The following is a 16,069-nucleotide window of genomic DNA, read 5'->3' on the forward strand; positions in this document are numbered from 1 at the left end:
ATTTCAACAGCTTTCTTTCTTTTTGTTTCAGAGCAAAAGATTCTGTAAAACATTTTCATGTGGAGTACACTGGGTCTACATACAAGTTTGGCTTTAATGAATTTTTAGGCTTGAAAGACTTGATCATGCATTTTGCAAATCAGCCTTTAATTGGCAGTGAAACAGGTAACTTCCCTTTGCTTTTATATATACATTTTAAATATTTTATATTATCATAGGTTTTATGTTTATACCTGAGAATCTTTTCACACACACCTCCATTATGTTAGTCCCTCTGACTTTTGGGGTATGGCTTCTCCCAGAATACACCTATGGCAGTTCCTCATGTTTTATTCTACACTCGGATGCTTGTTTTTGTTGCTAGGTGTTTACGCATTGCACTACTAGTATCTTACTAGACATTGTATAGTAATAAATATTCTAGTAAGAGAGACACATTGGTTTCCGGGAGACAGAGGAGAGGTTGGCATAGACTATACAATATATTTAATTTGATGTTTTGCAAAAGGAATGTTTGAACTTCAAAAAGAATTTCCTCAAGGCCTCCTGCCCTCAAAAGCAGTTCTGATAACAAGGAAGCTGTTGAACTAGTAAGAAGCACGCCTGCTCAGAATAATTCAAGGGGGATGGGAAAGCCAAGACAACCAAAAGGCCTTAAAAGAATAGTGATTCACACCTCACTCTTTGAAAGCTTGCTCTTTTTACAATCCGTATACCAAGGGTCCCGCATGGCTGGCTGACTCTCCCGGCACTTTTGTTTTCATGTATGGGGTGCTTGGAACTGGACTGGAACAGCAGTACAAAGTGTGGAATTATTTAATCTCTTCTCTCTATAGAGGGGGTATTTTTTGCTCAAATAGCAAAAATATCAGCACATTGCAACTTAGAGGTCTGACTTCCTGATAGGGTGACCATATGACCGGACTTGACCGGATTTGTCTGGGTTTTTGATGGCAAATCCGGGAAGGAGGGGAGGGGGGAATCCGGATTTTTTTTTCAAAGAGCAGTTCTAATGGGAATTAACAAAAATGCTTATAACTCCATCATTTTTTAAGATAAAGACATGAAACTTGGCACAATGGTAGCTCTTAGGAAGGGCTTTAGTCGTACCAAATTTGAAAAAGTTCCGTTCATCCATTGATTTTTAAGTATTTTTTTTTTAAATTGAGGTTTTAAAATTATTATTTTTAAAATCGTCATTTTTAAAGTTAAAGAGATGAAACTTTGTACCATGATAGGATTTAGGTAGAGCTTTAGCCACACCAAATTTGAAACAGATCCGTTCATCCATTGATTTTTTTAGGATTTTTTTTAAAAATGAGTTTTTAACATTATTATTTTAAAAACTGTCATTTTTAAAGATAAAGAGCTGAAAGTTGGCACCATGATAGCTTTTAGGTAGAGCTTTAGCCATACCAAATTTGAAACAGATCTGGGGCCAGTAGCAGCTTGCAATGAGTGAAGATACAGTCAGAAAAGATATTTGAGGGAAGGGGAGAATGTAACACACAGAGTATAGCAAAAGCTTCAAAGTACAGCAAAACCTACAAAAGTAGGAGTGAGTGAAGTTAATTTCAGATACATTGAATCTCTCACTTGTTCTTTATTTCAGTGATTTTAACATTAAGATGTTATGTAGAACAGATTTGTCTTAAATGTGTGCTGTAAAATCAGACATGTGACCAAGGCTATGTTCAGGTGGGCACGCCCCCTTGGTACTGGACACGCCCCCTTGGGGGCAACCATGTTGTCCTCCTTTTTGGTTTCCAAAATATGGTCACCCTAGACTTCCAGTAACTAAGCCTTTGGAGAGGCATCTCTTCCCATTATTTTAGAATGGGAAGAAAACTGCACAAAAGCCAGGATCTGGAAAAGGGGGCATGGCCATCTGGGGAATCTTGGAGGACTGGACTGGGAACCCAGGAGTATTTGGACACCAGGCCTTAAGTTCTCCACTCTTGCCCTACGCCATTTTCCTGATTTAAATTAGCCTCCTTGAAGCTGCTGTTGGCCTTGCTATGGGAAAATACCCACTCTCCAGCGCACAAGTGTGGGTGTTGGGATATCCTATCACTGATTGCCTGTGTAACAAACAGTTTGATCCTATTAATACCGTCTTCCCCTTGCCATGTGGAGATGCTATGTTAAGGTGCTCATGAGGTTCTGGTGCCTTCGGTTTCAATGGGTCGGACCCAAGGCTCCCTTCCTCCAACAGAAGGAGTCCTTCCCTTGGGAAAAGAGAACCTTGGATCCAAGAGGGTTACAGTGTTTGAAAATTTGGAGTTAACTAAACACAGGCTTGGTGTGTTTGATTTTTACCAGCGTTATTGCATGTGCTGCATTTTGGATGCGGTAGGGAGGTGCTGTAGCACAACAGTAGTAGCACGTTTGCATGTTTGCATATGGTCCCAGGTTGGAACCCCGGCATCTCCAGGTAGGGCAGAAAAACTCCTGCTTGAAACCCTGGGGGCTGTCTACATGAGAGGAAAGCCCCATGGTGGCTGTGGATCTGTGCCCCATTGGTTAGACAAGGCAGGCACAGGTTGGCAGCCACTGTGGGGCTGCCCCACGATGCTACGTTTTGAAAAAGTCAGGATGTAGCTCAACTTTTTCAAAGGGAGCGACATCAACACGGCGCTTCTGCCGTGTTATGTCACTTCGTGGCCAATCCAGGGCCAACCCGGGTGTGGAGCTTGGTGGAAGGCGACCAGCAATTGGTTGAAGAGGGCGGGGGTGGCTCTGGGACCTGGATGACCTTCCAGAACCCCTGCACTCCCTCCTTGCTATTGAGATTATCTGATGACACCCCAGGAGAGGGAGAGTGTGGGGTTGAGGAGGGAGGCAGTGCCAACCCGACACCATAAAGACTGGAGAGCCGCTGCCAGTTAGTATCGACAGTACTGGGCTAAATGGACCAGTGGAGTGATTCAGTATAAGGCAGCTTCCTATGTTCCCAAATGTCATAAGTCAATTTCAGATGAAAATGTGTCTGTGGCTAGAAAAAATGTCTTACTATTGAGGTCCAAGAGCATTACCAGGTAGCTTTGGTCCGGAAGGGCTATGGGTTAGAGGTAGAACGTGTTTTGCATGTAGAAGATTCAAAGTTCAATCCTCAGCACTTCCAGGTAGGGCTGGAAAAATTCCTACCTGAAACCTTGGAGAGCCATTGCTGCCAGTCAGTGTCAACTATACTGGGCTTTATGGACTAATGGTCTGGCTTAGTATAAGGTGGCTTCCTATGTTCCTATGAATGAATAAAGAATTCTTCCTACTTAATTTAAATGGACAAGGAAGTATTTCAATTTGACTAGATCATCTCAGAGTAGTAAAGAAAGGGGCTAAAAACAAAGGGAGGCAAGGAGGCTCTGATACATTTTTTTTAAAGAGCTCCTGCTCTCTAAGCCAGAAATGGTTTAATCTCTTTGAAGTGTCATATCTATTTCCTGACATGAGTGTTAAACCCCCATTGACGTGGCCCCAACTGACTCACAGCCCTGAAACCTGAGCTCTGTTGTTAAAGAGTTCCTAAATAGGGTTGTTATTTAACACAGGGGGTGCCCCAGATCGTTTTGATAGACAACTACAGAGGAGGAGGAGGAGGAGGAGGAGGAGGAGGAGGAGGAGGAGGAGGTCCCTTTATCAACAGGCTACATGAGAAATAAGATGAAGGGGGGCTGAAATTTAGGAGTGCTCAGATTCCTGGGCATCCTGAGAGAGGGAGGGATGTTCAAGAGCTATTGACACTCCCAGGGTCATTGCCAGGCACTTAAAAGATTTGGGGCCAAGATTCATAGGATACACATGTACATAAAATTTGCATATGCTAACTCTCTCTCTCTCTCTCTCTCTCTCTCTCTCACACACACACACACACACACACACAAGTATATGGGGTTTATTTAAACAAAACCAGCCAATTAATTTTTCATCCAAGTACTCTAAAAAAAATGCATTCTTAAATTAACTGGCATCCTGACCCAAATCTCCCCCAAAGCAATGGAAAACACTTTTTTATCAGCTTAATTGCCATGCATGGGAAGGTTAGGGGTGGCTTGGAGTTGCAGGATGTGGAGAGGGGAGAGTTAACCCTTTCTTGCCCAGCTGCAACCCCCCTTGAAAATTGCCCCCTGCATGGAAATTAAGCTGTGAAAAAAAATCTTCTATGGGTACCAATGGATGCTCAGCATTCTGGGGAATAGATACAGGATCCTGGGAAATAGAGTGAGGGCCTGGGGCACACAGGCACAAGTCTAGCAATGCTCCTGAGCACTCTGGAGGTCTAATTCATCCTTTCAGAGTACTACCTCTGTATTCTTGGTTTTATTTATTACAACCCAAGGCAGCATACATAATCCTCCTCCTCTCTGTTTTATCCTCACAACAACAACTCTGTGAGGTAGGTTGGGCTGAGAGTCTGTGACTGGCCCAAAGTCACCCAGTCAGCTTCCATGGGTGAGTGGGGACTAGAACCTGGAGCTCCCGACACCTAGTCCAACATTCTAGCCACTACACCACACTGGTTAAAGGGACATCTTTTCTGAATTAGATCCCTACATGCCCATACTACTTTTGTTCAAACTACCCAAGTCCCTTAACTTCCTATAATGAGGATCAGGCCTGACTCCAGTATTTGGGGGTCCAGTTACGACCCATCTGATGAGGGAATAGTGGGTATGTGTTAGATACAAATCAGTGGAGTACTTTAAGAAAAAAAACACAAAATTGCTGTATAATGCCTTCTAATTCGTAGCACTAGAAGCCCTCTGTCTGGAAGCAACCATATTCTGGAGCACTTTCAACCACGAGAGCTTCCACTCTCCAATGTGACACAAGAAATTCTACTCTCCTGTAGTTTATTCCTGGCTGTTTTATCCTCACTGGGGAGGAGTAACAATTGTACATCCATTTCCTAAAGCTTCCAATGTTAATTGCTTTGAAAAAATGAAATCAACCGGACCAAGGACATGGTCAGGGGATATGAGGCATAAACTTGCTGAAACTAAGCAGGTCCAAGTCAGAGCAGAGAGACTATCTGGGGACACTGCAGATATTGACTTGAGCTCCAGGGATGAAAGGTGGAATATAAATGAAGTCAAATAATCCCTCCCCTCCCCAAGATAATGGCATAATCCTCCAGAAACATCTGTTTATGCAGCACGGAGATAAAATTTGTCTTGCACATCATTCATTTGTTCCAGTGGGAAACACACATAAGATGTTTCACAAGGGGGTAGTATGCAATGTTGGGTTTACATAGAATAGACCCATTGAAATGAATGAGACTTAGATTCATTACTAACTACTAACTCAAGTCCTGATCATCTCATTGGGTCTCCTTCTACATAGTGGTAACATTGGATACTACCCATTGTTTGCATCCTAAGTGCGCATTAATAGCTAGTCGGGTTTTAAATGTTTGAACCTTACAGCTTGTTATTAGTTTATTTTTAATATTTTTGGATGAACCTTGCACACCATTGTAGTTCCATCCCTTCCCTTCCCCTCCGCCTCCCCTGCCATCTGTTACATCCGTTAGCGGTTAAGGGGTTGATGCTATATGATATCAGTGAATATGATCTCTAGTGTTGAATGATAGACTTGCCCAGTGGCTTACCAACTCCCTAATCAGATTCTGCTAGCTCTGTGAAACTCCTTTCATGTGCCTAAAATGGACAGTGCCACCAGCTGGAAAATAGGTGTTAAACCTCACAATAGCAATGAACTTGTGCCCTTCCATGTTGCTTTTCTATATGAAGCAAGACACAGGAAAGGGAGGTTGACATCTGAGATAAGTAACTGCCAACCTCATACACTAGTGGCCCAACTCCACAAAGCCTGGGTGATAAAAACTGGCTTAATGGATTAATAAATGTAATCCTTCCTTTGTCCCGATATAATTCCCAAAGCCCCCTTATTGACTAATGGAAGGAGAAGCAGGACACGCTCCTGCTAAGAGAACGGCTTCTCCTCCGTCTTTGTTTAATCACAAAAGCAGTTACAACACAAAGTGCTCGAGATGTCTGATTGCACTGCAATTGCAGGTCATTGGCTGGGCCAGCCCAGAAGCTCAAGGAATCAAGTTGGTTGCTTGGGATGTCCGAGAAGCAGCACACAATCTCAGTGTAACTCCAAGATTTAGAGGATGCTGGGAGAACCTGTGATGCTGCAAGGATATCTTATACCCTCCCATAATGTGCAGAAAACTGGGCAGGAAATACATTTCCTGATATGCATGTGAGGCAGGAAAATAACTTGGGTGAGTCCTGGTTGCTCAGCTATTAACACTAGGCCCAGGGCATGGCCTGAAGGTGCATGATGCAGCAACCTGGTTCAACTAAGCAGGTCTAGATCTGTTTATTGCCTGGATGGGAGACTGCTTCTGAACCCTATGTATGCTGTCTTGAGTTCCATAATTATAATTGCAGTAATAAATAGATAAATAATAAATAACTCAGGTGCTAAAATATTCACATAATTCTGATATACTTTCTACTGTCTAGTATTATGGAATTGCTCTTTCCTTCCCCATTAGTTATACAATAAATTAATTACTGAATTAATATTTCACTCTCCTCCTAGGGAGAGATCTATAAGTGAAAAAAACAAGACAACTTCTAACAACCACCTCATCCACATTATTAAAAGATATCTGCATATATATAAAGATAGTTTAATCTAAAAGCAACATCCCGAAATAGAAAAGAAACCAATGTCAAACTATTTTACTAAAATAGGATGACCATATGAAAAAGAGGACAACTTTAATAGTTTTAAAGAAAAGGGAATTTCAGCAGGTGTCACTTGTATGCATGCAGCCCCTGGTGAAATTCCTCTTTATCACAACAGTTAAAGTTGCAGGAGCCTTGCCCTCTTGACCAGATACAAAAGAGGGCAGGGCTCCTGCATGCCTAGGTTGGGGAAAATACCCCCAAAGCCTAAACACCAATAGTTAGACTTTTGTGCCCCCTGAAGTTAGCTGGTACTTTAATAAATATCCCATATCAAGGGCAAGAGATTAGCTAGAAGATCCACTTAGGTGTCTGAAGTGGTATAATCCTGTAGCTTTTATGAACTGTAGCTGGATCTTTCCAGCACATCGGCCATTTGCTCCCCCACCCTTCACACTCTGTTGAGCACTTCCTGTTCTTGCAGGGGAGTGGCTCCATGAATATGCCTATGCATCACAACGTTTTCCTTTTATTTAGGTACCCTGATTGTTCTGAAGCACCCCTATCCTAGGAAGGTGGAGGAACCTTCCATTTATGAATCTGTGCGCGTTCACACAGCAATGCAGACAGGAAAAACGGAAACTGACCTCGTCCCCAATGCACCTTCAGTGAGTTACTCCTCTCTTGCTGGGTTGGATGGAACATTGGTTGGAACCAGTGAAGTTGAAAGAGACTTTCCATTCAACTATGCCGTTGTGTCTCTGTCATTATATTGCTGCCATTATGTCTAGTTTGGTGCTCAGGGAGTGTGGATTGTGAGTTGGAAGGTCCTGTTTAAATCTTACCTCAGCCACAAACTCACTAGGTATATCCAAGCTTCAGGCCACCATTTTCTATAAGAAGATAATAACAATGGCCTATCTCCCAGGTTTGCTGTAAGCCTGAGATATTATATTTATTATCCCTGTAGCGCACAAAAATAGTGTTGTTGTAGTAGTTTAAGCCTGGTTTGTTCATTTTCTTTGTAGAACATGAGTTGTTATTGCTTGTAAAGAGAATTTGAAACAAACCTTGCTCATCTGTGTCATTAATGGTCTGTGGCCATCTTATACATGTAATGTTCTAGGCCAGTGGTTCTCAACCTTCCTAATGCCGTGACCCTTTAATACAGTTCCTCATGTTGTGGTGACCCCAAACCATAAAATTATTTTCGTTCTTCTCTACACGATCCATTGTCATGGGATGGTTTGCTAATGAAAATAATACATAACAATAGCTTTAATAATACAAAAGATGATACATGACATAGTTCAGTCAATACAGTTTCCTAAACCATCAGAAATATGTGTTTTCCGATGGTCTTAGGCGACCCCTGTGAAAGGGTCATTCGACCCCCAAAGGGGTCCCGACCCACAGGTTGAGAACCGCTGTTCTAGGCCATCAAGTTCTATTTCAGGAGTGAGTGCCACATTACTGCACATGGACTCTGAACAGATTGTTTGAGTTCTATATTCAATTTCTCTGGGTTTTATTTGCAATTTGACCCATTATATTCTTGGACAGCACACCTCAAATAGTATTTAAAAAAACACCTGCCTTAATCTGTAATGAATGAGGTGCCATTTTACCAAATTCAATGGAATTATTCTGCATGTTTACTTCAGCTGCAGATAGGGCCCATAATCTTGGCAGAGAATGCAATGACTTAGTTGGGAGGATAAAATGAATGGATAATTGCTGTCTTTTGTTTTGTCAGCAGTTCTATGGTTATGTAATGACTCATTATTGAGACTACGGTTTAGTTGTCCCTGACCAATAGGGAACAATAGGGAAATCCTATTGTTTACCAGGGGCTGTTGTACTTCTTGGATCTTTGATAGAAGGGGGAAGATCCTGCTGTTCCCTGGGGCTCCTTTAAACAGCAGACATATTTGGAGGGAGCACCTCCCTCCCTGGCATATGTGCAAAGGAGTGGGGAGTCATGTGCTGTAAGTCTGCAACCCTGGGCACACTTACTTGGGAATAAGCCCCATTGAACACAATGGGACTTACTTCTGAGTAGGCACATGGGAACCTACTAGCACAAACTAACAGAAAGAACAAAAAGAAATAAAAAGAATCACAATCACAACATTAATCTAGCATAATGAAGGGTCTCCCTTACTTGGGAGCAAGTCAGATCTGCCTCCCTTGGTTACAGGGAGGCATTTGACCCTCTTCTCCTTCTGATAGCAGGGAAATCCTTCCTTGGCAAGTTTATAGCGCTATGTCAGCTTTACACACTACCGATTTTTTGCCATTAAGGGTTTATTCCAGCTTATCTCTGATTTTTTTTTTAAAAAAAAAACCAGAATGGGGGTAGGGAACCACGGGAGACGTCCTGTTTGTTTACAGTGTCATGTAATCTACCTGGAAACTTCCATGAGTGGCCAGTCACAAGTGTGCTATAATGCCCTCTGTCTCTCTCCTTACCCCCACACCCCCTCCCTCATCCTTATGTTTAACCTTCATCTTTTTCATTGTAGCTAGGCACAAAAGAAGGATACCTGACAAAACAAGGCGGAATAGTTAAGGTAAGTAATGCCCAAGGCTCTCCTTTCTTTACAAATATAAAGCCAAACTGTTAAAATACATACTTAATGGCAGCTCTTAGAAAATTATATTGGTGGTGTGTGATGAAAATAGGGTCTGGAAGAACAATTTCAAACTTGCATGCATGAGGAATTGGGTGAGGCAGCCACGTAAGGCAGCTGGTTTTGGGCATCATGAATGGCTAAATATTTAATTGATTATCATTATATTTCAATTGCTAGGGAAGGGGAGAGCTGCTTGTGGGATTTTCTGCCTCAGGTGCCAAAATAACTTGACTCTCATTGAGAGATGTTGCCATACTCGAAATACTCAGTTGAATTCTTGTGCTTCTGAGGAAGAGTTCTACTGAAGCACATTGGGTGTTCTACCGTTTTTTAAAGTGCTATTTTTAAAGTACCATTTTGAGACTTATGTCTTCTTCTTCTTCTTCTTCTTCTTCTTCTTCTTCTTCTTCTTCTTCTTCTTCTTCTTCTTCCACTTGCTTACAAAACCTCTGTGACGGCCCCCACCCTCTGGATGACCCTCCCTCGTGGGGTTCAGGAGGCGAAAAACATAATACCTTTTATGTTTTTCTCCTGAAGTCATACCTTTTTACACAGGCTTTCCCTGGTCTTTAATGTAGCTGGTCACCTTTTAAACTTTTAATGTTTTAAATTTATACTTGTATTTTATGGTTTTAAATTGTGCACTGTCCAGAGAGCTTCGACTGATGGGCAGTATAAATATGTAATAAATAATAATAATAATAATAATAATAATAATAATAATAATAATAATAATAATGCCGCCACCATACCATGACCCCCCCTCCCATTTTCTGCCTTCAGCTTGCAGCTTGAGAAAGATGCCATGTACCTTTGAGAAGTGACTGGTATATCAGCAGGACTCTGAGGGTTCTGATCAGTTGCAGTGAAGTAGTTGGGTTGTTTTTTCTTTGCTTTCTCCATTAAGCTATTTTTGGTTCTGATTTTTTAGAAAAACCTTGAATATTATAGCTGATACCCCACTCTTACTTGTCTGTCCCAGTGATCTCCCATGGTGTTGGTAGAACAACATACATGTTAGGAAAGTTGAGGAGGAGGAAGAGGAGAAAGGAGATTATTTTCAATACCTGTGTTGTTCTTTTCATTTAAAAAAAAAACACGCCCGAGAGTCCTCAAATCCCCTTTGTTTTTCAGAACTGGAAAACTAGATGGTTTACATTGCACAGGAATGAACTGAAATATTATAAAGACCAGACGGTGAGTCAGCAATTTGCCCTTGGATGTGCATTTTTAATCACTTGATGTTGTTGCATGTTAAACTGAGTGTTGAGATCCTTCCAGTTCAGCTATGTAAATGCCTTTCCTTCTCATGCTCCCAGAGCAGTTGTGGTTCCCATCCGCTCCATCTTATGAAAACCACAGCTATTTCTATCCATGGCTTGTCAGTCCAGTTGATATGGGAAGTGGGTGGGTGACACAAAGATGGCTTCTTTATTATATAGGTAGGTATTCTGCCCCCCCCCCCCCCCGCTGTATACTTAAGTGGGAACTTGTCTGAAGCCAAGCAAGGGCTCAGTTCAGACAACACGTTAGTCAACGCAGTGTGAAAACTCCACTCTACGGTTGAGTTTTTAGGAGGTATTCCCCACACAACATGTTCTAACTCCACTGTTGTGTGACTGTGGGCTCTTGTAGAGTTGAGCAACCTCAACTGCAGCATTTGATTGACAGTTCCTCCACCCTCTCTCCTCCCCAGTCCTCCCAATGATATCCCAAAAGCCATTGCTGCAAAAAAAACAATCCCAGCACCTCTCCTAGAGTGGCACTCACTCCTTTTGTCGCTCTTGCCAGGGAACTCTGTAGCCAGTGGGAAAAGTCAACTCAACGCAACAGAAAACTCCACAGAGCCCTCCACACAACACGCAACACAACTGTTGTGCAGGAACTCTCTTCTGCACAGCATGGATATTCAGCATGAAGTTTTCCCAAAAAAGCCTCTAATGTGGGGTGGAGTTTTCCCACCAAACAACACATTTCTTGTAAAAACTCCATCGTGGAGTTCTAAAACCACCATTGAGAAATGTGTTGTCTGAACTGAGCCAAGAAGAATGAAAGAGAAAAGTTAACTTCATTGCTTTAGGGGAGAGGAAAGCAAAGCCCTAACTAATGTGTGGTTTTGTTCTCTCCAGAATTTCTTACCCATATCCTGAGGCTAAGGTATAGTCCACACATATGACCCATAATTAGTTGGTAGAATGGGCTGCACCATTTTTGACTGCTGGTGAGGGGATTCCAAAAACTCCAAGAATAACCTCCCTGCATGGAAAACAACTAGCATGTCAATAACAAAGGTTCTGTCTCAATGCCATTCTAATTTTCTACATCAGGAAGGATTAAAAAAGATGACCCTCCCAGTCTGTAGTGATTTACTCTGGTCTAGAATCTCAGAACTTGGCTGCCTTATTCCCACTTCATCTTGCTACATGTGTAGAGCAGACCTTTATTCTGTCTCCCACCATGAGGTCAATCAGTGGGAAAGAGAGGCTGATCTCCCTCTGTCAAACTTGTAGAGGAGTCTTTCATAGGTCCCAAACAACTTTGCTGCTTTAGAAGTACCTTGATTACTGGAGTGCTATACAAGACAACGCCTCTTACTTCATATTTGGAACAGCTACATCTTCTAGTCTGTTTCTGGGTACAATTTAAAATAGTTTAAAGCACTTCATGGCTTGGGATCATGGTACCTGAAGGATCACCTTGCCATCTGCCTAAGGTTATAATTGGAAGCTCTCATAAAATCATAGAGTTGGAAGGGGATGTTTAGGCCATTGAGTCCAACCCCTGCTCAGTACAGGAATCCAGTTTAAAGCATCCCTGACAGATAGCTGTCCAGTCTCTGCTTGAATCACTCCAGTGATGGAGAACCCACCACTTCCCTGGATAGTTGGACTCATTGTCTGACTGCTCTGACCATTAGAAAGTTTTTCCTGATGGCCGACTGAAGTCTGCCTTCCTGTAACTTAAGCCTGTTATTTGAGTCCTAGTCTTGGATGATAGAGAACAGGTTGTGGCCTTCTTCTGTATCTTCTCTTCCCAAGGTTAACCATATGCAGTTCTAAGTGCAGGTAGAGAATGGATCTTATGTTGCACCTGTGGAGTGCTCTGCTCACTGAGGACTACTTGGCACCCACATTGGTAACTTTTTGGTGCTAAGTGAAGACCTTCTTTATTTTCCAGACTTTAAAACTTCTGCTTTTTTTGACTCAGAATTTGAATTAGTTTTATACAGCATGTGAGAAGTTGTAATTGCACTATGTGCTATCCTACCCCTATTTCATATTGGACCAGTTGGACACAGAAGCAGCTATTGCCCTGTGCAATGATGTCACATCGCACCTTCTGTTTACCCAGATCAGAGGTGCAGAACTTCAGGTATGGGGGCCAAATCCAGCCCCCTGGGGTCCCCTAAAGACAACGCCTATTACCCTGGCCTCATTCCCTTTCTACCAACCATCACTCATTGAGTGGTTTTCTAGCTTTTGCACATTTTTACCCAACTTTATTCAAACAGTTGAAATGCCTCTCCTAAGGCTGTTGCTGGCAATATGAGCTTTAAACTCAAATATGCTGGGTTTTGCTTTTAGCCCTATCCATGAGTGGAATGTGGCCCCAGACAGCTTTTCCAAAATGGAATTTGGCCCTAGCACCCCTGATCTAGACATTATGAGGAAGAGTGTGCAAACTGATAGGGATCAGGAGTGAAACTGGCTTCACAGCTGTGAAACTAGCTTCAGGGCTGTTTCACTCAAGATGAATGTCCTCAATGGAAGTCGTTCCTGTGCGTGAGTCCTGCAGTTTTGTCCTGCCTGAGGGACAAAGCTGAAATTACATAAAATGTGATGGCATCATTTGTGCGGATGTGCTAATTTCAGAAAAGAAAGAGGAAAGCATGATTGTTTCAAATACAAACTTCTTTTCAAGTCCACAGAGCCGATCAGAGCACTAGACTTGACAGAATGCTCAGCAGTACAGTTTGACTATTCACAGGATAAAGTCAATTGTTTTTGGTAAGTCAACACTTAAATAAAATGTTGGTGTGTGTGTGCATGGGTGTTTGATTTCTTCATAAAGCTCTGAATACTAATGAACTCTCATGTGTAAAAGAAACAAATGTATTAACCTTTCTTCTCAGAAAGCCCCCAAGTGAATGCTCAGCCTTTCTTCTTTCAGCCTGTTGCATCACCCCATAACCACCCCTCTTCTGAACTCTACAGAGAGACCTTTAACCTTGTCTCATCACCTCAATAGCTTTTCGTAGGCCAGCTGAGCATTCATCCCTTCTCTGTCTTTTGCCCTGGCCTTCGTACTGTTGTACACGCTTTGAATTATGCCTTTGTTTGTTTATTACGATTATTTATATGCTGCTTTTCGGGATGCAAATCCTACCAAGGCAGCTTGCTAGTAACATCAAAATAACAAAGTCAAAATAAACAATATAAAAAAATCATCAGGATCTTTCTCACATGGCAGTTGATGGAAAATGGCTTTGAGGGCAGGGAAAGTCCAGCTGAAACAGGAGCAGGAGTCTGGTGTTAACTTCACCTAGAGCTGCATCACACCTACCTTTTTTTCCTGGTATGCATCTGCGATTTCCACCTCCATTTCATTAGTGCGTGAAGCACTGGTCACTTTCACGTGTGTGCGTTGTTGCGCTATTTCACCTTGTTTACCTTTTCACCTGCGCCAGCTCGTGCTTCCTGGTATTGCTGCCCCACCCTACCCGTTCTCCTTCCCCTTCCAGTTCATTGGTTCTTGTAGTTGATGGACATTCTGATGGATGTGGACGCCTTCTCCCCTTTCCTCCTCGCTCTGGTTTTGTTGTCTAAAGTTTAGCGATTTAGCGTTTCATCGGCTGGGCACCTCATACAGCGGGCAAAAAAAGAGGGAAGTTGAAACAGGTGGATGATAGAGCAATGAGAGTGGGGTTGGAGCAGCTAAAGTCCATTCAACTGACTTGGCGCTGGAGGAGACCCTCCTCTGCTCTTCTCGTTTGTCAGCAAGACCACCCTTTAACGCACACGCCCCCAAGAAGGGACGTCCTGCAACATTGCACAAGGATGGCAATACACAGGGACAGAAGGGTGGTTTCCCTGCCCCAGAAGAACATGGAAAATGGAGGGGAGGAGGCGAGATGACTGCAGGACAGGGATGTTGTTGTGTGAGGGTCGTGGGCAAAACGGTAAACAAGGCAGGATGAAAGTGCGATAAAACGCTGGTGTGTTGGAGCTCCTTCTTCCTCCTCTCCCTGGAATTCTTCCCAGAGGATAGTTAATGGTAGATGATCCTGTGGAGCGGAGTGGGGAGAGACCCACTGGGCAGGCTTTGGTCTTCTTTGCCTCCTATCCTGTCTGTTGGTCTCCTGTCTGTTGTGGTTTTACAATACAGAACTTTGGCCTTTTGGGAATGCCCTGAAACAGGAACACTTACCAAATTTCTGTTGATAGAAATCTGTATAATTTTTTTTTTAGCAGCCATAACGTCTAACATTTCACAGAGGAAAACAGGGATATGCTTAGAACACTTCCACTTTTCATTAGAAGGAGTACTGCCTGAGCCCCTCTGATGATCCTGTGCTACTGATAAAAAAGGAAAGGTTCCTGCCCATGTCCACCCCCATCCTGCTGCTAGCTTTCTTTCTTCTTCTTTTAACCATTGACTATCAATTCTGTGTTTTACTATATTGTTTTGATCATTTTTTGAATGATTAAGTTAGTTGCTTTGATTCTTACTTGGAAGAAAAGTGGGCTAGTGTTCAAATATCAATTCCTCTTTGGTAAAACAGGACACAGGTGCTGGCAATAAATATTTTCGCTTATGCAGTCTTTATATATCTTTCTTTCAACAGTTTAGTGTTCCCACAGAGGACTTATTATCTCTTTGCAAAGACGGGAGTAGAAGCAGATGAATGGATTAAGATACTGCAATGGAAATTGGTAAGGAAATGTCTATACTACAGGATTAGATGGCCATTTCTTAAGTCTTTATGATCGCAAGGAACATTTCATACTGTCTGAATAAGGCTGAATTCCTCCAATTTAGCCTCATTCATTCATTCACTGCGTTTCTATACTGCACAGTAGCTGAAACTCTCTGGGTGGTTCACAAAAATTAAAACTATAAAATACAACTTTGGTATAAAATTTGTTAAAAGAGGAAATTATATCCTTCATTTAAAAGCAAGCAAACCATACATGTCAACTAAGAAGGATGTAGCTCAGTGGAAGAGCACATGCTCAATAAGGTCTCGGGTTCAATTCTTGGCATTTTCGGATAGGGCGTGGAAAGACTCCTGTTTAAAACCCTGGCGAGCCACTGCTCTTCACCCTTTATGATCTGTGGGCACATTTGGGAATTGAGAACGCATTGTGGGCACCACCACACAATGGCTTCCATGAAGGATGTGACTAGTCACATGATGGCTGCCGTGGGGGCCTGGCTTAAAAAAATTGAGCTAAAGAGGTGGTGATGGTGGAGAAATAATGAGGCTAGAAGCTACGAAACAGTGAGGTAAAGAGGTGTTGCCGTGTGTGGGGGGGAATACTAAGGCTGGGAAGAGTAAGGCAGAGGGTCAGAGGGGAGAGAAAGAGAAAAAACAAGGCTAGAGGCTAGAAAGGAGACTGACCTGACATTTAAACAAGGTTTTTATCTTAATGTTTTTTGAAGGGGGGCAGGGAGTGGAGAGCTTTGTGGATGCCATTGGAAATGGTTCCGGGCACCAGGTTGGGGGTAGGGGGGGCGAACTTGCCTGTGCTTGCCTTGGCAGTC

The 16,069-nt window shown here is 42.6% G+C and overlaps 1 protein-coding gene across 1 annotated transcript in view; it reads left to right on the forward strand.

Annotated features, from left to right (window-relative positions):
* Positions 1–16,069, forward strand: part of DAPP1 (dual adaptor of phosphotyrosine and 3-phosphoinositides 1) — a 37,190-nt gene that overhangs the window by 17,969 nt on the left and 3,152 nt on the right. Inside the window, exons 3-8 of the mRNA XM_063135691.1 lie at positions 32–165; positions 7,206–7,336; positions 9,194–9,241; positions 10,439–10,501; positions 13,226–13,311; positions 15,150–15,237. Coding sequence (XP_062991761.1) covers positions 32–165; positions 7,206–7,336; positions 9,194–9,241; positions 10,439–10,501; positions 13,226–13,311; positions 15,150–15,237 — 550 coding nt within the window. The remainder of the gene's footprint in view (positions 1–31; positions 166–7,205; positions 7,337–9,193; positions 9,242–10,438; positions 10,502–13,225; positions 13,312–15,149; positions 15,238–16,069) is intronic.

Source organism: Elgaria multicarinata, chromosome 10 (assembly GCF_023053635.1).
Source record: "Elgaria multicarinata webbii isolate HBS135686 ecotype San Diego chromosome 10, rElgMul1.1.pri, whole genome shotgun sequence".
In the NCBI taxonomy this organism is placed as follows: Eukaryota; Metazoa; Chordata; class Lepidosauria; order Squamata; family Anguidae; genus Elgaria; species Elgaria multicarinata.